A 22,124-nucleotide genomic window follows, 5' to 3' on the forward strand; every position below is an offset into this window, starting at 1 on the left:
ATTATTACAAAAATGCGATTACAGTACAGAATATATACGACATCTGCTTAGTTAGTGTTTATAATAGTTTGTAATGTGTTTGCGCGTACTTTTGTTATGTTTTAAATGAAAAAGCAAATACTTTAAAAAGTAAGCTCATGTCTCCACCTAGTGCATAAGAAGTGTTGTTATAATATTTTCATAAAACAAAAACAACGCTTAATACATGTAACGTTAGTAGTTTAATATGTTTATTATGGTTTGCTCAAATAACTTACAATGTGTTGAATGAAACTGCTGACTGTGTCGGACCGCGTGAAGCTCGACGTGTTGCCATAAACAAGTCCATTAAAAATGACTGTTTAAAAAAACTCACACCAGAGGGACAGTTGTGACATTTTAAACCATCCCCTGAAAAGTTAAAAACACAAAGTCTTGGTAAATTTCATGTACAAACACTCGACTGACTTTCCTATTGTAAAGATACTGGTATGTCTCTGTGCTTTTAGCTTTTATATTTGCGCATTGAAGACCCATCACCTCCGATCAACAACACGAAATGATTGAATATGTCTTCATATATCAAGCCACTTTTTAATTTCATCCTCACACTGGTTCATACATGGCAGGTGTAGTAAATATTAACTGTTTCAATCATGTTTTATGCGTGCTCCCACTGCACTGTTTTCTACCGGCTGGCTATTGAACCGGAAGTCTCGCACCGAAAAGGAAATACGCCACATCACTTACTTCCGCGTTCGAGAAAAAGGTGGATAGACATATGCTGTCTTCACAATAAAATCCTATCATACTACTCTTCTACATTTTTATAGTATTTTGAAGCAGTTTAGCTGCTTTGAAGCAATGCCGCATTGTTAAAAAGTGCTATACAAATTAATTTGATTTATAGTATGCATTTACATTGCAATTAAGCTAGGAGCACGTTGACTACTCTAAAATATATCAAAATTATTATTTATAGTATTGTCCCTTAAGAAAATATACTAAAATATTTGCTGACATGTGAGGGGTATACTCACTTTTGTGACATACTGCATAGATTATGTAGTATACAGTGCATAGTGCTGTATTCACTTAGTAGTACACTAGTTTTCTTTTCTAAACAAGAAATATAAAGTAGTAGTATACTAATTATTGCGAAATGCTAATAAAGTCTGTTTTTCTGGTAGGTGGATGTCCTCCGACCCGACCGCCGGGGTCAGACCAGTCATGTGATCCATTTTGTGACAAGCCGCAGTCATTCTGTTCTGAGGTAAAATGCAAGAGGATTCTGGGATTTATGGAATTTTTAGAAGCAGTAAAATAACTGCAATTTCATAATAGAGACGATAACAGCAAGTCAAATCTCTGAATGTCATACCGTGTGTCTCAATCAGCTCCCTTGTTCAGTAGTCAGGGCACTGATCAGGGAGTTGGCCATTTTGAGGGCTGTCTCAATCGCAAAATCCGTTCAGTGCAATGGAACGTTCGTTCCCTAAAAATTCCCACAATGCAACGCAAAAACCAGTGAGCATCGATGATCCCTATGTTCCCTAACCGGAAATCACGTGACCTTTTCTGAAGCTCGCCAACCGAACATCATGTGATCCAACTCAATAAACTTTATGAAATGTTACAGAACTTTTATAAAGACAAACGTTTGTTTTAGTTGTAAATATAAACACACATTGCTACACAGTAAGGGACCACAATCTACTCAATATTTAAAAGAATAATATTTATTTAAAATTGTAAATATATTTATTACATTTAAAATGTAATTATATGCCTCCAATTTTATGCACAGATATGTAAGAGAATAATGACAGCATTTTTCACAATGTACTGTTTTTAAAATTAAGTCAGAAAGATGTTGGTTTTGCCGGTTGTTGATGAGTAACAGCTGTGAGTGATTACAACGCGCTTAAGCAGCCGTGACAGAAAAATAAGTGAGCATTGTCCCAATGTGAAGTGAGCTAGTGTCCTTACCAGTGCCCGAACCTGTGTACACGATATACTGATTCACGACCTCGGGAGCTAGGGAACGAATTGAGACACACGGACTAACTATACTTTTTACTTATTAAAATTGACTGGTTGATCAATAAGGAACTGAACTGTAGCAAAATATGTTATTCAAGTTTAAATAATAGTCTGTCCTTCATTAAATTACAGTATGTGCAATTCACCCTTTAATTTACCTTTGACCTTTATGCATTAACACTTTTATCCAAAGTGACAGTTCATTACAAGCTATACATTTTATTAGTAATTGTATTCCCTGGTGTTCAAACCCATGATCTTTGTGTTGCTAACACAATGCTTTACTAATTTAGCTTCAGGAAAAGCCAAGGGAAATCTCCACTTCCTTAAAACATTTACCATTAGTAGTCTGTAATATCTTGGGCAGTGGTGTCCAACATGGTGCCCTGTGAGTTGCCCGCCAAAGCACAATTTATTAATAACATCCATTTTAATAATTATTACATATTTTTATATTAGCTTGGCTTCTTACATAATAAATAATAAATGATGAAACACATCAACAAGTAATACAAAAACTAAAAACAAAAAGTAGCCCTCCAGATTGTTTTAGCCCTTGCTCACAAAAAGGTTGGAGACCCCTAATTTAAGGGTTACCATACCTTTTACCAGCTGTCCAAACTGAAAACAACTTGCGCTGACATATCTTAAAATATATCAGTGCCCTTTGTTGGGCATGTTTGTTAAACTAGTTTTATTTCCTAATTAAACTAAAGTCTAGTCCTGTCTTAAACTAATCCCTGTCCGGGAAACCGCCCCTATGCCACCATTATAAATACTGTGGGGTGGACAGGGCTTATACTCTCAGACTAAAATGCATATTTGATCTGTCGTAATTTAAAAACACCTTGTACTGACATATCTTGACATATATTAGTGCCATTGTTTTGTCTCAAGATTCACACCAGCGGGGGCGTCATGCCCATTCAAACTGACTATAAGCACGTGCCCCCTTTTTTGTTTTTTGAGCCAAATGGATTTTGCATGCAACCTCAAAATCAAAGAAACGTCCATTAATCTGTTATTTGTCTTTTAATCTGTTTAATATGCATTGCACACTATTATCAATTCTTTGCTGCATCCTTTCAGAGATTTTCGCCGTTTTGATCGTGTCACATTATTTTATTCTGGCAGCCAGTGTGGTAATGTGCAGTTAACCTTCTCTGTGTAGAAAGTTTATGGTTTAAAATGTGACTGTCTCAACGTTATATTAGTAGAGATTTCTAGATTCATCTTCTTGGTACTACGCCAAAGTTCGCCAGAGTTCACGGGGGCGCGGAATCACACATGCTCACATAACAGGTAAAATTTAATGCAAAAAATCCGTTCCTCTAATAATTTTATCTAAACATATTTTATAAAATCATATATTGAACATTTAAATCAATCAAGTGGCTATAGCTTATGTCATTTTCCTTGTTTATATACTTAATGGATTTAAAATTACAGTAATTTTATAGGATAATGCAGTTGTTGTGCAAAATGCATTAATGACACAATTGAACAAGTCTTTTATTAAAATAAATAAAACATGCCGTTTCAGATGTAAATATAATACTAATATGTCATTATTCCAATTAAATTGTATTTGATATCAAAGTTAGTCAACACTTTTATTTTGGAGGTTTTTGCATTAAAGCAGGTGTGTTCAGATTGTTAGAAATGTAAGTGCCATAAAAGACTAAAAGCTCTATAATATTTCCTTTGATGTCTGTGTATGCACAAATTTCTGTGAGCTGTGCACACTGTGCCCCTTTAAAAAAAAAATGTGCATGACGCCCCTGTACACCAGTATCATTTATTTTTAATGTTTGTTTGTAAAAACGACTTAAATGTCCTAATATAACTAAGGCCTAGTCCTGGATGAATCTAAACCCTGTCCGGGAAACCGCCCCTATGTGTTTTACATAAAATTGTGGCAAGATTTTGGGTTTGCCATCCACCCCAATACTTGAAACAAACTGTAAACTTATTTCTGAAATCTGATTACTAGAAATGTTATAACATAATGTTGCCCTGAGGACCTCAACCACTTGGCAAAATCAGGAGAGTCACATGCTTTTATTGTGCAGTACAAATTTTTAGGTTCAGAATGAAGGGAGTGTGGATTTATTTGTATGTCTCTGCTGCCCCCTACAGGAGGGACTGTGTGTGTGCGAGGAAGGTTATACTGAAGTGTTGACTACTGAGGGACTTATCGAGCAATGTGCACCAATCCCAGTGCTCGAAATCCCAACGGCAGGGGACAAGAAGGCCGATGTCAAGACCAGCCGAGCCATCAATCCCACCTTTCCCACCACGGTACAACCCGGACGTGTCGGGCGCACTTGGTACCTGCAACCCTTTGGACCAGGTTACGTTTCAGTTTTTCGTGTTTATATTCACATTTTAGCATTTTATCTTTTTGTTTTAAGTTGGCTCTTCCTAGATTAATAAACTTTATTTTTATGCAAAACTATTCATTTTTAAAAGAAGCTGATAAATATTTTGAGCTTATTTAGTGATTGATATTATTGTAAACACAGAGATCAGCAAGTTTAAATTCAAATATGGTGGCACGACAGTAATTACATCTTTTCTATAAACTTTGCCATTATTGACATGTCAACATATTTGGATGCACTGATCTGATTCAAAATGTTAAACTTGCATGTAAGTCAAAGTGATAACATCAGTGTCTGTATGTTATCTGATGTTTTTTGTGTTGTCGCTTCTCCTCTTATATCAGACGGTAAGCTGAAGACGTGGGTTTACGGTGTGGCGGCAGGTGTTTTCGTCCTTCTGGTCTTTATAGTGTCCATGATTTACCTCGCATGGTAAGAGCAACATCTCTTTCCATCCGCTTCTCCATCACCTTTATGTTCCTCATTTGCTTCGCACATTCGTTCTGTCATGTTTTTATTTAACCCATCGTTCATGCCCCCCTCATCCATTATGAGCAGCAGTTATTGTGCCATCCGCCGGTCACTCGGGACGCCAGCCTCCGCCAACGGTGCGGTTGTGTGGATGGGGCAGGATGCCCACGAACTGACGTACACCTGCCCTGCGTGTCAGCAGCCTGGTCGAGAGTCGAGAGGCAGTTAAGGGCTTCTGATATCTTCCAATCACAACCCCCCGTGCCTCCGCCTCACGCTGCCTTATGTTCTGTTTCAGCCCTGCATGAGCCGCTTGGGTACGCTGTCTGTAGTTTTATTTTATAAATATAATGGCTGTGTCAAACACCTAGTGAGCTGCTTACATAGGCAACTTACTTGTTAGTCATAAATCATTTGGGACGTTCAGTTTGCAGTGAACATATTGCAAAGGTAACAACCAAATTACACTTGAATACCAAATATATAAATGTTATTAATATAATAAATAAATATGCATTGCGACCAATGAAGTTAAAACTACTAGATTACTGTCAATGGTCAAAAATTGGTCCTAAGCTGTAACTGGGGCAGTACCCAGTTCCTAATATCTACAAATATGTTTACATTTGGTACCAATTTGTACCTCTGAACTCTTTAGGCGCAAATGTGTGTTTTTTGAAAGGGTGCCACCCAAGTGATAGCTAAGACCTTTTTTTTGGCAGTATAGACTATTTCTTCATCGATAGTTTTTAGTGTAAAACGAAATATATAGTTTATAATTTATGACATACACTTCTGCTTTGTTTAGTGTTATAGATGATTTTTGTTACTGACTGTCCCATTGCATACTGGGATATTGTTCTCCATGAGAGAAGAGGATGCGTGTAATTTATAAAATAAGGCCAAAATATGAAGCACAATGCCTTAACTTTTTCCCTGCCAATGACGAGTTTTTACGGCAATCCATATTTTCGCTATTATCCACTAGGTGGTGTTCCTACGCACCTTATAAAACACTGAAGCATCCAATGGTCCAAAAACAACAAAAACTTTGTGTATGTTTTCATCATCATTCTAAATCTGATCTCTAACCAAATTCCTTTACAAAAATGCAATTATCTCAAGTTTTTGCTCAAAATTTTGTATTTTTGAAGAAGCAATATTTGAGAAGTGATAAAAGAGAACAAATTAAGATAGGATTAAAAATAATTTAAGCAGAGGGTCTGTACTTTCATTTGATATATTGTATATTTCTATATTTAAAGAAGAAAATGTGGTAACACTTTACTTGAAGGGGTGTTCATACGACTGACATGACACGAATACATGAAGGAGATTTTAAGCACATTTATGACAATTTTCATTAACTCATTTACCGCCAGCCTTTTTGAGAAAAGTTGCCCACCTGCATTTTTGTGATTTTAACAAAAGTTTCACAAAATTCCTTGCAGGAAAAATTATCTTCTATAAATATATAAACATACAAATTATATAAAATTAAAGAACACACCCTCTGCTTTCAAACAAACAATAAACAAACAAACAAACAAACAAAATGGGGAAAAACGTTTAATTATATATTTACTTTTTCCACTTAATTTAACCACTGAAATATGGATATTTCTCTTCAAAAATACAACATTTTGAGCAAAAAGCTTAAAAATTGCGTTTTTGTAAAGGAATTTATGTTAGAGATCAGACTCAGAATGACTATCAAACATAAAGGCAGTTAAAATAAATCATTAAATCTTTTTAACTTCCGTTTTTGATAAATTCGGTAGTGGATAAAAGCGGTATTACACTTTCACTTTGAAATTCGTCCAGAAAAGCATATTTATTAGTTAAATATTAACTCATAATTGACGAGATAACTTGTCAATGGCGGTGAATGAGTTAAGTCTCATTTGTTCAATTATGTCATTTTAATGCAAAGATGACATTGTTTGAAATGACAACTTGACATAAACCAATACATCATGACTTGTCATAAATCTTCATAAATATGACATAGCAGAATAAGTTTCAGACATAAGAAACTAGCTGTATGGGTTAACGTTACATTAAACTGTCATTGAAATGTCATTAACTGTTAATACTATGTTAAATAATTGTAATACCTTAACAAAATGCAACAAATACGTCAAAAGATTATAATTAACTTTATGTATGTGCACAATACATAAAAACCTGACAACTAACACAACTTGTTCTTCCTCACACAGAGGGTTCTAAAATTTTCTGACAGAAGAAAAACTAACAAAACATTTAATTAATTTAATGTTATGTATTTAACTTTGGCTTAACCGATTATTGTACTGTTTTCATTTAGTTTTAGGTGAATCGGTGCAATAATTCAATAAAATATAATTTTATCGATTTTAATTATTATTATTGAATGATTGATTTTCCTGTTAAACACATGGAGGAAACTTAAAAAAATATATATAAAATCAAGAATATTCATGATGTTATAAAAGTATTTGACAGAGTATTAACACTTAATGACTTTTTAATGACAGATTATATTTGTACCACTGTAGTTGAGGTCAAGAAAAATATTCATGACGCTGTTATAAAACTATACGACAGAGTATTAACACTTAATGACATTGTAATGACAAATTCAATTTGTATCACTGGTAAAAAGTGGTCTTAATAATGTAAAGTTGTCATGACAAGTTATGATGTATTGGTTAATATCAAGTTGTCATAACAAAGACATCTCAAACAATGTCATCTTTGCAATGGAACGAATGACACTTAATGACAGTTGTCATAAACGTGCATAAAACTCCTTCATGTTCATGATTATGAGGGTGTCATGTCAGTCTTATGAACACTCCTTCAAGTAAAGTGCTGACATTTTTTTGGAAAGCATTAAACTTTTGTCAAAATCATTTAAAAAAACGCTGGAGGGGAAAGATTTAAAGATGATGTCTTTGTGGGACGCTTACTTTAGGGACAGACAGCTGCAGGACTAGTTTGAGCTTTAGTTTGTGTTTGTCATGGCACCTGTCGAATTTCATCTTAAACCATTGCTGAATTTCACTGAACATCCTAATTTCCATCATTTTTATTATATTTTTTGTTTTCTCAGTCTTTCTCAATCATCTTTTTCACATTGCATTTCAAAATTTCATATTTGTACTAGTTGCACAGTTCTGTAAAGTTTTGATGTTACAAACGCATGTAAACGTGTGAGTGAATCTACCTTAAATTATCCAACTTTGTGTGTACAGAAGTGGATTTAACACTGGCCATAGTGCATAGCTGCAGTGTGTATGTGGTCATTTTAAAAGTATTACACCGGTTATGAAATAATTTTTCAATATTTGTTTTAGCAAAAAGCCAAAGAAACCTCAGCGAAGACAAAACAATAACAGACTGAAACCTCTGACCCTGGCGTATGACGGTGATGCTGACATGTAGCTCGTCCTGGAGACCACAAAAAAATCATCAACTTTCTGCAGATGTGGCAATCTCAACAAAACACAAATTTGAGATTAACAAAAGAAACTTGTTCTTCAAGTTTTGGGAGATCAGTAATAAACACTTTGATTAAATCCAACTTACAAGAAAAACATTCATGGATCACCGGAGTTAAAACAAAACTTCACGCTTGTTTCTACTCTACATTCTCATTCTGAAAGAGCCTTTACAATAACGTCTTTGTTTCAGTTCATAACACATATTTGTTGAATATGCAACTACAATCAAGTTTTTGGTCATCTGGGATTGGTCTGACTTCTCTCTAGGATTTTATCAGCGCAATTTTTTTTCCTGTTTTTAGGACTTTTTGAGGAAAGTTATTGCATAAACAATGCCAACACATAAACAAAGAGAATAATAAACTCTTACTTCAAATATCACTTAGATTTGCTCATCAAACTTTTCGAGAACGGCTTTTCTATGGAAAGTGAAAGTTTCCAGACAAATCCTGGTTTTCCTGGATCTCCGTTCTGATTCCAGGTTTTTGTGCACTATATTAGTGCAGCACCGTTTGCCATTGAACAATGTCTGAAACAACGATTCTTTAAGAAAAGAAAACATGAAACACAATGATGTGTATAAATAAATCTCAGTCAGAGTTGGACACTTTAAAGACCTGATGTCCTTCAGTTATCACTTATTGTGCAATGTATCATTTCTATAACGTGTCTTCCTGTTTGTTTATAGTTTTACATTACATTATTTATATATAAATATTTAATTGGATGAAAAATGGTTGTGCCAGTATAATGATGTTTGGTGGGCGGGGGTTATATATGTGTCAAGACAATGGGTCTCTTGATAAGACCAATCATTTCTGCCTTATTATTGATTAAGAAATATGGAAGGTGTCTCAGTATTGTTGCCAAATCCTCACAAGACAATGTCATAGGTCATACAAAAATACACTGCCCCCAAAATGTATTTGAACACTTCAAAATTCCTATATATATCACAGTAAGTTGAATCTGCAGATACAGTGGCAGGAAAGAGTATGTGGGCCCCTGGGAGTGAACTGGTTTTCTACAGTGATTTGCCGTGGAATGTTATCTGGTCCTCATCTGGGTCACAACAATAAACAAACACGATGTGCATAAGCTCACAAGACATAAATAATTCCAGTTTCTTGTGTCTTTTTTGGAAACACCCATTAAACATTCAAAGTGCTGGAGGAAAATGTAAGTGAGCCCATGGACTAATTACTTTATTGAAAGCTTTTTTGTCAGAAGCTGGCAAACTGGAGTCCAATTAATAAAATGAGTTTAAATGTGTGGTTTAGTGCAACTTTGATTGATATTAAGACACTCACACATTTTAAGATTGCTGTCCTTAAGAAGCATCAGCTCTTCTGAACCATGCTCTTATAAAGATATCTGATCAAGAGATGTTGCACTCCATAAGGCCGAAAAGGGATACAAAACAATCTCAAAATGTTTAGACCTCCATCAGTCTACACTTAGACAAATTGTCTATAATGGAGACAGTTAAATACTGTAGCTACCCTTCCTAGAAGTAGTCAAGATGACTCCTAAGACACCATGCAGAATACTCAATGAAGTAAAGAAGAACCCACGAATAACAGCTAAAGGCTTGAAGACATCATTGGAACGGGCACACAGCTCTTTGGACAGGCACGGTGTCTATGACAGTACACCAAGTTATAATTATACAGCCAAGTCCTTAAGCATTGTAGTAAATCCACTACAGACTGGCTTAAGAAAAACAAAATGATCTGATTCAGAACTAAGCGGTTGCTTGAAGTATTTGCTGCCAAATGCAGCTCAACAAGCTGTTAAATCCAAGGGTTCACTTACATTTTCCTCCAGCACTGTGAATGTTTGGTGGGGGTTCTCAGGGGGGACACAAGAAACTGGAATTATTTGTGTGTTGTCACCTTATGCGCATTTTGTTTGTCTGTTGTTGTGACCTGGATGGGGGTCGGATCACATTTTGTGGCAAATCACAGTAGCACCGGTTTATTCCTGGGGGTTCACATACTTTTTCTTGCCACTGTACATGATGCGAAAGCTTCTCATAACATAACAAATGATTTTTAGTGGCTTTATGAAGTTAGTTTCCATGTGCGAAGGGCACATGGGTGTCCTAAGAGAGTAACCTCAGGTTTATTTCTTCACATTAACTTGTTGAACTAATGGTCGACAACCAGAACCTATCCAAACCTGTTGTTTTATCGTTAATGTGTTGCTTTTAAAACATGCTTGTGATTTAAAATAAAATAGCACTTAGAGTTATCTAATACAATGACATTCATGACTTAAGTATGCAAATACGTTTTTAGGGCCACTGTTCGTGTGTAGCACTTTGGTCTGACCAAATAATAATAATTAAAGCAACACTAAAGAGTTTTTGCTCTTTGCTCCCCCCTACAGGTTGGAAGCGGAATTGTCCATTACCACTGTCGTAAATAATTTAGCCTACTGCAGCAAAGCTGGCTCTGATTGGATTGTAGGTCTGCCGTAAAGCAAGTTTTTGTAGTTTTTCCTTGAACTACAGAATCGCGACCCGACGGTTGGAAACTTCTTTAGTGCGGTTTTGGCCAATAGAGGGCTACAAAGCGAATGTGAAAGTGACGTTCACCCTGTTTCAAGTGGGTGAACGACTGAAACTTTTTTGGAAACGTCATTTAAAGGTAGAAAACTCTTTGGTGTTCCTTTAATTATATATATATATATGGGAATATTCAGGTCACGGTCGATTTAATGTCAAAAACTGTCCCAATCTGCCAAAATTCACTTTGTATAGTACATAAGGATGAAATGTACGTATCCAAAAAGTATTTTTAATAAATGATTGCTGTTTGATATATATAAAAGCTTAGATAATGAAATTTAAATTGGATTTGAATTTAACAAGCAATTATAATTGTAGCCTATTCATAAAACAACTTGAATACCATAATATCATATGTAATAGATGCTTTGCATTGGTCAACTTTCTCATTATAACCCCATTTATTAAGTTTAGTGTGGCTCATTTCACCTGGACATCCTGCTAACAGCTGGTAAAATCGTTTTATTTGTAAATAAATGAGTATTCATTTCATCCTACGAGTTATTTTTTATCGCACAGAAATGTTTAATATATATTGCAAAGTGATATCACAGATTTTCTTTTTTTTATTATGGTCATGTTGTAAAGTTTCAAGGTCTTTCGTACAGCTTGTTTATGTTTTATGATGACCTTCAGAAAATAAATATTCTTGTATTATAATGTGTTAAGAAGATTTCTTATGATGTATTTATCTTTATTTTGCTCTTCTGGTATATTGCACTGTCAGAAAAAATGGTTCCAAGCTGTCACTGGGACAGTTCGCTACTAATATGGACTCTTTATGTTTAAGGGTACTGCCCCAGTGACAATTATGGACCATTTGTGACCATTTTTTAACACTGTGTAGGTGGAATTAACCCAAATCTGACTGTGATTTTCTGTGCTAGTATTGTTACTTTTTCATTCCTTGTGTTTGCTGGGAATCACTTAAAGGAGACATATCATAAAAATCTGACTTCTTCCATGTTTAAGTGCTTTAATCCCCAGTGCTTCTGTCAAAGCTGAAAATAATTGAAAAAGAATAACCAAGCACGTGGAAAAATAGGTCATTGAAATCTGGCTCCCCTTGTGATGTCAGAAGGGGATGATACCCCCCTTAATTTGCACTATCCAACCACGTCACTGCCATTTAGTGCAGAGATCAACTCATTTCCATTGAAAACATGACACACCCAAAACTGCAAATTTTTGCTCACACCTACAAAGTGGCAATTTTTACATGTTAAAATAAATTATTTATATGGTATTTTGAGCTACAACTTTACATACACACTCTGGGGACACCAAAGATTTCTTTGACTTCTTAAAAAATCTTGTGAAATGTCCCCTTTAACTGGCGAAAATAACTTTGGTGTACTGTAAAGTATATCAAAAGTCCAATTGGACAAATGTTTGTACCTGACGGTGGTTGTACTCTCCGTGATGATTGCCAATGATAATCAATGCGCAATGAACGATGGTTATACAAAAAATCATGTTCATTTTCATAAGGGTAAATAAATAGAGTCCACAGTTCGACGTATCTTTTATGTTGGGAAATTACCATAAATTCAGGACGACTGATACAGCAGTATTTAGTGGCACAGTTCGTTTTTATGCGTGTTGTCCTGCGCGTATGCATCCGGTTACCGAAGGCTGCAGGCGGTCATTGAGTGCGCATTAATATCGCGTTATTTATTTATTATTTATATAAGAAGCACGCACGAAGAGTTAGTTATGTTGCTTCTCTCGTGTTGTATTTTTATTTTAATTCATGACACTGGTTTTGATGTTTAATAATGGCGATTTTAATAGAGTTTGAGTGGGAAATAGGATGTTTGTATGGCTTCTGTAACGCATATGCACACATATATATTTGAATGAAGTGTTTGTTTCTCAGACATTTCATTTGGATTATTTGGTACTACAATTTTTAGTTTACCTACTTGTTTTGTTTCAGGACTGAACCACAGATTTTCCAAGCATTTTCCTTACATAGTTCCTACTGTGCACTAAATCTCTGTAACTTTCATAAAACTGAATTGTAAATAAAAAAAGTTCTTCAATTGACAGACCATTTGGAAATATAAAGCTAACTTTAGCCATAACTAAAAAATGCATTTCAGAGTTAACTTAAATTAATTTCTGATTTTTTTTACTTGAACTTAATGTCCTCGATGGAAGTGATATTGTAATATTTTATCCAGTATATTATGACACAGATGATGTGGAGATGAAAATGTACTGCGCAGTAGGAATAACACTATTAATGAAAGTTATTATAAAGTGCTATCGAGATGGATCAGTTCACTCTGAATTCATAGGCGGGTCCACCTGCGCGTGTGCATCTGTCAGTATTAGATGGAGCTCAGTGGCCATGTGGCAGAGAAAATCCATTCACCACCAAGAAAACCTCTTTCCTAATGAAGTTCCTTACTGAAACTGACATTTCTACGGAAAAGTTAAAGTCACAAACCTGCTGGATGATGAGGATTTTACACAGCTGGACATTTCTTACGATGCTCATCTGCATTTATGGGGTAAGAATATGTTTTATTTAATAATGCATGTATGTCGTGCGATGTAGTTGTTGCGCGTTCATGTGTTTGGCTGTTTGAGGTTCAGCACCGCGGACAGCGACACATCAGAATTCCCAGAGGAATTTCTAATCGTAATTTGGGAAGCAGTCCTCTTAGGATCCTAATAGAGTAAAACAACATCTAATCAAAAGAAGTTCAATATACTTAGGGAGGAGTATACGTTTTAAACTCTAAAATCTTTCATTCTTACGGTGTGTATCTTCAAGACGTTTTGTGAAGATATCTTTTGTAGAGTTTAAGAAATGAGGGAAATGGAAGATTGATGTGTCTTAAATCGTTATGTCCATTAAATCAAAGTAAAAGTCAGATTTTTTATTATGAAAACGGATGCGTAAAGACAATTCTGATTGGATGAGACCACTTATTTTGCTACGTTTCAGTAAGGTTAATAAACCTACAATAAGGTTTTATTTGTTAACCATAAGAAATATTGAAGCATTTTTAAATCTTTGTTAATGTTGGTTAATGGCAGTACAATTGTTCTTATGTTACCAGTTTTGATTTTATAACTGTATTAGGCTAGTAAATGCTGAAATAACATGAATTAACATTGTAGGATCGTGCATTTTTAGTTTAATGTTAGCTAATGCATTAGATAATGTTAACAAATACAACCTTATGTGTTACAATACAAAAAAAGTGTTTCTGTTGTGTAGCTGTGGGTGTTCTGCAGTACCCATGTTGAAGGCTGATGTCCTGTGTTTAGCATCAGATGCCTGGACTTCTCACTGGACACCTTCAATAATTCAGTGTTCCACTATATTGTCAGCTGGAGAAGTTGTGTTGGGTGTTGATGTGTCTCTCTTGCTCTCCAGTTCTGCTTCGTCTTTTCGAATTCACCTTCTCCCAATCCTGTGAGGTCTAGCTCACACCTTAGACTGAAGATCGATTGGTCCCTAATTGAAATATGAGGCAACGGTGCTCAAGCCTCAACAGGATTATTGCTTTTTTATATAAATATAAAATTGTGACTGTAAGTGTCTGACCCCTGGAGATAAAGATCCAATAGACGAATTCTGTGAAAGAGCTATTGGCTTGATATTATAAGTTTCGATTTTTTTGGAGTTTCTGTTTTTTCAGCCGGCCAGGTTGAATGGCTTGACAATGTTCATCTGATTATCGCATACAGAGAGACTGTTTATGTTATCACCATTAATACATGACGTTACATTGATTTATTTACTGATATTCTCCATGATATCATGGATTCTTTTTCAACTTTAGGTTGAAGTGGGCTCTCTCTCTCTCTCTTTCTCTTTCTCTCTGGAAATGTTTCTGCTCAGTTACAGTATGTCAAAATTTCATGCTTGGATTTTATTCCTTTTTTTCATGACTGCACTGTAGAAACTAAAAATGTGCAGTTATTTCGACTCTCTTACTTGAAAAGGATTATTTTAAGTCTTTCCCCACCATTGACAAGTAATCTCGACGAGTTATCTTGTTTTTTTAACTCTTCCCACCATTGACGAGTTATCTTGTTATTTTAACTCTTTCCATTAACGAGTTATCTCAACGAGTTATCTCGTTATTTTAACTCTTTCCCCACTATCTTTCCCCACTAACTCAACAATATCTCGTTGAGTTATCTCATCGAGTTATCTCGTTATTTTAACTGTTTCCCCACCATTGACGAATTATCTCGTACTTTTAACTCTTTTCCCACCCTTGACGAGTGTTCTCATCGAGGTATCTCGTTATTTTAACTGTTTCCCCACCATTGACGAATTAACTCGTTATTTTAACTCTTTTCCCACCATTGACGAGTTATCTTGTTATTTTAACTCTTTCCATTAACGAGTTATCTCAACGAATTATCTCGTTATTTTAACTCTTTCCCCACTATCTTTCCCCACTAACTCAACAATATCTCGTCAAGTTATCTCATCGAGTTATCTTGTTATTTTAAGTCTTTCCCCACCATTGACGAGTTATCTTGTCGAGTTATCTCGTTATTTTAACTCTTTCCCCACCATTGATGAGTTATCTCATTATTTTAACTCTTTCCCCACCATTGACGAGTTATCTTGTTATTTTACCTCTTCCCCACCATTGACGAGTTATCTCAACAAGTTATCTCGTGATTTTAACTCTTTCCCCACCATTGAAAAGTTATCTTGTTATTTTAACTCTTTCCCCACCATTGACGAGTTATCTTGTCGAGTTATCTCATTATTTTAACTTGTTCCCCACCATTGACGAGTTATCTTGTTATTTTACCTCTTCTCTTCCCCACCATTGACGAGTTATCTCAACAAGTTATCTTGTTATTTTAACTCTTTCCCCACCATTGACGAGTTTTCTCGTCAAGTTATTTCATTATTTTAACTCTTTCCCCACCATTGATGAGTTTTCTCATCAAGTTATCTCGTTATTTTAACTCTTTTCCCACCATTGACAAGTTATCCATTGAGTTATCTCGTTATTTTAACTCTTTTCCCACTATTGACAATTTATCTCAAAGAGTTATCTCGTCAATTAAGAAAAATGTTTCCCTGCCAATGACGCTTCCCTGACGAGTTTTTACAGTAATCTATAATTCCGTAATTTCTAATTATAGTTATACACTAGGTGGCTCTCTTACCCAATTTATAAAAAACTGAAGCATCAACTAATTCAACAACATTTTAAATTCTGTGTATGTTTTGATCATCACTCTGAATCTGATCTCTAACAAAATTTCTTTACAAAAATGCAATTATTTCAGTTTTTTGCTCAAAATTGTGTATTTTTGAAAAACCTAACCATATATAAAAAGGTAATTAAAAGAGAACAAATGAAGATGGGATGACATTTTTTTTCTGTTTTGTTTGTTTGAAAGCAGAGAGTCTATTCTTTCATTTGATATATTTAATTGAAAGAAAATTTTCCTGGAAGGCATTTTGTGAAACTTTTGTGAAAATCACAAAAATAATGCTGGCGGGCAACAAAAATAAAACAAAGGCTGGCGGGGAATGAGTTAGTTGGTGCAAAATAATATAATTATGTTGATTTGATAAAAAATTTTGACTTCAAACTATTTTTAAATATTACCACATTAAATATTTTTTAATTACATACAGTGTGAAAATAACAATAAGCCAAGCTCATTTTAGAGATAAGCAGTTTACAATTCATAATAGAATTTATTAAGTTATTTAATTAGTTAAGTCTATTACATTTTTTCTTTTTTTTAAAGATTGAAAGTTACACATTATAAAACACTTACATTTCCAGTATATACATTGCCTAAACAACAACACTACAGATCAGTTTTTAAACTATACAACCTTAATACGTTGTTTTCTTTGCTGTTTTCTTTGTTTATTAATTTTATGCATTTAAAGTTATTCTTTGGAAAAAAAAATATTTACAGTATTGGTTTGGATTTAGGATTCAAGACATATAAATCACAAAACACAAGTAGCCTAACTATCTTCAATTACACACACCTATTATGTGCTGAATAAGTAAACAGGGCTTGTTTTATTACTCATCTTTTTTTAAAGATTCATTAAATGATCCACACAATATCATTTTGGTCTCTATGACATTCCATCATAACCAGTGTTGTTTACAAGCATTACGTTACGTGATATGTTTTAAAGTATGTTTGCGATTATTACTTCTCTATATAATAGGCTTTCAGAATAGAAACTCTGAGCTCAAACACCTTGATCATATTTATAACCGCTGCTTGAGTCTGATCCATTAGACGAGGTTCCTGTAAATCCGCCTTCGGATAGCTGTAATCCCGCCCAGTGCTGTTCTGGAAAACTGTCAGCCTTTAGATGAAGTTAATTATGTTTCACGGCATTCTGTCAGTAAAGCCGCATTTCTTACTGTATTGTGTATCATCAAATGTAATGCTGAAATGTAAATGAGTCAAACGAGAGAGGTTTTTTAATGCTGCCGTAAATTATCTCATTAGCTGATCGCTGCAGGGGACTGAAAATGAACAGTGCTTTTTTCTGACACCTCTGTTGCCAATTTTTATGTCATTAAAGGTATCTCTGCCTTTCTACTTGTCTGTCTGTCTGTCTTTGGGTGAACTATTCTTTAAGCAGTACTATAGTACTTTAAGGGCTGGTTTCACAGGCAAAGCTTAAAGGGGTCATAAATTGGCTTATTTTATTATTTTGTACTACAGCAAACAACTCCAGGCCAGATCCGCATCGGATCCACGTTGAAGCCAGCAGATCTGGTGCTGATCCGGCACGTTCTCATCTGGGCTCTGTGGTCCACTTATAGCATTAGAAATGTTTTTCATAAATAGAAAGCCTCTTTTTCCTTTTCCTCTACATTCCTTTGTAGTTGGCGATTAATCCATGCAGCAGTAAACGCCATATTCGCTAAACGCCATCAAAATTATATAATGATGTTAACTTTTTTTTTAAGTGATTGTAAGTAGGATTATAAGTGTTTTATTAGTCAAAATCAATGTGGTTATTCATAAATATGTCCTCATTGGTGTAAAATGACCTCTGCCTATGATTTTACTTTTTATTTGTAAGCTTAGAACTCCTTCTCTTTACTTACATTGAATGGGTAAGTCCAAGAAGGGTACCATGTCGTTCCGCAATATTGATAAACTATAACAGCAGAGAGCGACAAAAAGCACTAGCCTGCCATCGCCTTTCCACAACGCTTTTTCATTCAGAACACATGAACCAGCTAAAACGGACAAGGAGATCAGCGATTACATAACGGCTACCGTAGTTGCAACACGCATTTGGAAAAGCGAGGTGCTAGAGAGCAATATTCGTTTGAATGCAAAATACAATTTCACCACTAGATGGGGGAAAATCCTACTTATTGTCCCTTTAAAGGTTGCCAGCCGGTTGCCAGCCAGCGCCAGCATTTTTTGTGATTTTCACAAAAGTTTAATGCCTTCCAGAAAATTTTTCTTTAAATATATAAACATACAAAACAATATATCAAATGAAAGAACAGACCCTCTGCTTTAAAAAAAAAAAAACTACCTTCATTAGTTTTCTTTTTATCACCTCTCAAATATGGTTTCTTTAAAAAACACCAAATTTTGAGCAAAAGGCTGAGATAATAAAATTTTTGTGAAGGACTTTTGATAGAGATCAGATTCAGAGTGATCCTTAAAACATACACCGACAAGGAGCTGCTTGCCCTAGGGCAATACTTTTCGGTTTTATGCTGCGAAAGTATAGCGGAAAGCCGGAAATACTTGTCATTGGCAGGGAAGCGTTTTCTCTTAACTAACGAGATAACTCGTCAATGGCAGCGAAAGAGTTAAGCGAATCCCTCGGCACTTACAGTATTATCAAATACCTTCGCTTCAAATCCGCTTAATCTCTGTCTTAGGCCATTCAGAAACCACCACACCTCAACGAATGAACACCACAACAAATTCCTCTAAATCCTTTAAGTGCATGCAAGATGAATGACGGACGAATTGGTAGATTATAAAATGACATGAAAGAGAAGACAAGAGTTAAAAATGCATACAGACAGTTGGTGGCGGTATGTGGTCTAGACACCTGCATGCCTTTAAAAATACAAAAACATGATCGTCTTCTGATCTGCCCTTTCAATATGAACCGGAGAGTAATATAAATGATGAACAATACAGAAAACATTGAACATTGTAATCTTTAAAACATATCAGTGCAATTGTTTAGGCTCAAGATGCACATCAGTAATGTTTTTTTTTTTTGTATATGCATAATCCTGGCCTTAAAATCAGTATGCAAGGTATCAGAAACCTTTTCTAGCGTTACTTTAACCCAGTGTAATCCGTCAAGCCGTCTTGCCCTTACACACCTTTACATCCTTTTGATCTTGATATCGATGGCCAGAATTCAATTATTCATTACAGGCATCTCTCTGACACGCTTTGATATTCTCCGTACCTGTTTTTGGATTGACCTTGCGCTGACCCCTGGTGTTGGACATGAACAGCTCTTTGATGAGTGACATACTGTAACAAACTGTAATATTTGGATTATTGATCAAAGAGATAACTTTTAAAATAGCTGTCTTGTAAGACAGATGTGCTTTTAAATCATTTTGCTCGGGGTCAAGGAGGGAACCTTTCAACAAAGTGTCCTCGGTTATCTGTTCAGAGTCTCTCCTTTGTGTAAAAACTGCAAATCTGAACTTACACTATTTATTTTGTTTTCCTCAGACTGAAGGAAAAAGTCCTTCAAACTCCCAGTATCCACAAACGGACGGGGCGAGGACTACGAGCAAGCACCCATGTGCTGACTTAGACCCAATGACAAAGCCTGACTCTACCCTATCTGATGATCTCCATCCATGTCCTGAGCAGGAGATCTGGAGCCCTAACCTGACCGAGACGCACCCATCCGGCCAGCAATCCAGAAAACGGCTTACAATGAAAAGCGTTAAATCTAAGAAAATGTTCGGCTGGGGAGATTTCCAGTGCACCGTGAGGACGGCAAGCCTGAACCTTCTGATCAAAGGGAAAATCGTAGATCACGGCAATGGAACGTTCAGTGTTTATTTCCAATACAACATGACCGGTGGAGGGAACGTATCCGTAGGCCTGGTTCCTCCGACCAAAGAAGTGGAATTTAATGGGACGACACAACAATCAGTTGTGCGCTCGGTGGAGTCTCGAATGTTTAACTGCCGAGTGGAACGTGAGAGGCGGGAGAAAACTCAGAGGAGCTCACGATGCTGGTTTGATCCTTCGCAAAGCTGCGATCAGGACCAGACCCACAGTCATGTCTCGTGGCTCTGTTCCAAACCATTCAAAGTCATCTGTGTCTATGTCTACTTCAACAGCTTGGACTACAAACTGGTGCAGAAAGTCTGTCCTGACTACAACTACCATAGTGAATCTCCATACTTTCCTACTGGATAAGGGTTTTCCCTACTGAAAAGACCAGCTCAAACCTGGTTTGAGCTGGTCTCCCAGCCTGGTTTTAGCTGGTTAAGCAGGCTGGTTTTACAGGGGTTTTGGACACTTTTTTAGCTGGTTGGGCTGGGATACCAGCTTACCACACTGCAAAAAATGATTTCAAGAAAAAAAATCTTATTATTTTTGTCTTGTTTTCAGTAAAAATATCTAAAAATTCTTAAATTAAGATGCTTTTTCTTGATGAGCAAAATGACCCCAAAAAGTTAGTCTCGTTTTTAGACCAAAAATATCAAATTTAAGTGATTTTGTGCATAAAACAAGCCAAAATCTGCCAAAGGGGTAAGCAAATTTTTCTTGAATTTAGTGTTTAAGAAAAATTTTCAAGTTTTTTTGCTTACCCCATTGGCAGATTTTTTTAACTTGTTTTATGCACAAAATCACTTAAATTTGATATTTTTGGTCTAAAAACTAGACTTATTTTCTTGGGTCATTTTGCTCATCAAGATAAAGCATCTTAAAGGCGGAGTCCACGATGTTTGAAAAACGCGTTGGAAAAGGAGACGGGCCGACTACCAAAACACACTTATAGCCAATCAAATCAAATCAAATGCCGGTTTGCGTATGTGTGGGGCGGGTCTATCAACAGAAGGTCCAGATTCTATTGGGGTAGGGGCGTGTTTGTTTAGGTGATTTCAAATATCAACATTGGCTTTCAAACATCATGGACTCCGCCTTTAATTTAAGAATTTTTTGATATTTTTACTGAAAACAAGACAAAAATACTAAAAAAAAAATGTTTCTTGAAAATAATTTTTTGCATTGCAAGTATACACTGCAAAAAAATATTTTCAAGGAAAAAAATCTTATTATTTTTGTCTTGATTTCAGTATTTTTTTTTTTTAATTCTTAAATCAAGATGTATTTTCTTGATGAGCAAACGACCCAAGAAAATTAGTCTACTTTTTAGACCAAAGGTATCAAATTTAAGTGCTTTTGTGCATAAAACAAGCAAAAATCTGCCAAAGGGGTAAGCAAATTTTTCTTGAATTTAGTATTTAAGAAAAATGTTCAAGTTTTTTTGCTTACCCCATTGGCAGATTTTTTTTACTTGTTTTATGCACAAAATCACTTAAATTTGATATTTTTGTTCTAAAAACTAGACTTATTTTCTTGGATTGTTTTGCTCATTAAGAAAAAGCATCTTAATTTAAGAATTTTAGATATTTTTACTGAAAACAAGACAAAAATACCAATATTTTTTTCTGAAAAATAATTTTTTGCCGTGCAAGTACAGGTATTAATGCTTAAATCACTAGGTAGGTTTCCATGCTGAACTGGACTAAAATATTATGTCATTTTTTACTGACGCTCGTGTCCTTCCACAAGTTTCAATTTGTGTCTCATAGATGTTCCTGTAGCGCAACTGGTAGGACATTGCATTAGCAGTGAAAAGGTGATGGGTTCGAACCCCATGAAATATGCATACTGATAAAATATATATCTTGTAATGCACTGTAAGTCGCTTTGGATTAAAGTGTCTGCTAAATGCATACATGTAAATTTAATGTTTAGATTCACGTCAGTTTATGACTATTTGTCCGCAAGTACAGCACATGGATTTGTAGTAGACCACGACTGCTACACAAATGACCTGCACATGCACCTAAAATGTATATTTTCACTGTATATTAAATAAGGTAAGTGTATTTGTGTATTATGTAAAGTATACCGTATTGTTGCCTATATGAAAATTGAGCAACTTTTTATTGCAGA

The 22,124-nt window shown here is 35.3% G+C and overlaps 2 protein-coding genes across 2 annotated transcripts in view; both read left to right on the forward strand.

Annotated features, from left to right (window-relative positions):
• Positions 1 to 9,392, forward strand: part of thsd7ab (thrombospondin, type I, domain containing 7Ab) — a 162,338-nt gene extending 152,946 nt beyond the window's left edge. The window contains exons 25-28 of the mRNA XM_055211313.2: positions 1,170 to 1,252; positions 4,162 to 4,375; positions 4,751 to 4,838; positions 8,219 to 9,392. Of these exons, the coding sequence (XP_055067288.2) occupies positions 1,170 to 1,252; positions 4,162 to 4,375; positions 4,751 to 4,838; positions 8,219 to 8,306 (473 nt within the window). The 3' untranslated portion in view covers positions 8,307 to 9,392. The remainder of the gene's footprint in view (positions 1 to 1,169; positions 1,253 to 4,161; positions 4,376 to 4,750; positions 4,839 to 8,218) is intronic.
• A 9,910-nt stretch (positions 9,393 to 19,302) lies between these two features.
• LOC129449087 (neurexophilin-1) lies at positions 19,303 to 20,482 on the forward strand. Its single transcript, XM_055211851.2, has one exon. The coding sequence runs from the start codon at positions 19,743 to 19,745 to the stop codon at positions 20,352 to 20,354; it is 612 nt and encodes a 203-aa protein (XP_055067826.2). The 5' UTR covers positions 19,303 to 19,742; the 3' UTR covers positions 20,355 to 20,482.
• Positions 20,483 to 22,124: the final 1,642 nt, after the last annotated feature.

Source organism: Misgurnus anguillicaudatus, chromosome 10, assembly GCF_027580225.2.
Source record: "Misgurnus anguillicaudatus chromosome 10, ASM2758022v2, whole genome shotgun sequence".
NCBI lineage: Eukaryota > Metazoa > Chordata > Actinopteri > Cypriniformes > Cobitidae > Misgurnus > Misgurnus anguillicaudatus.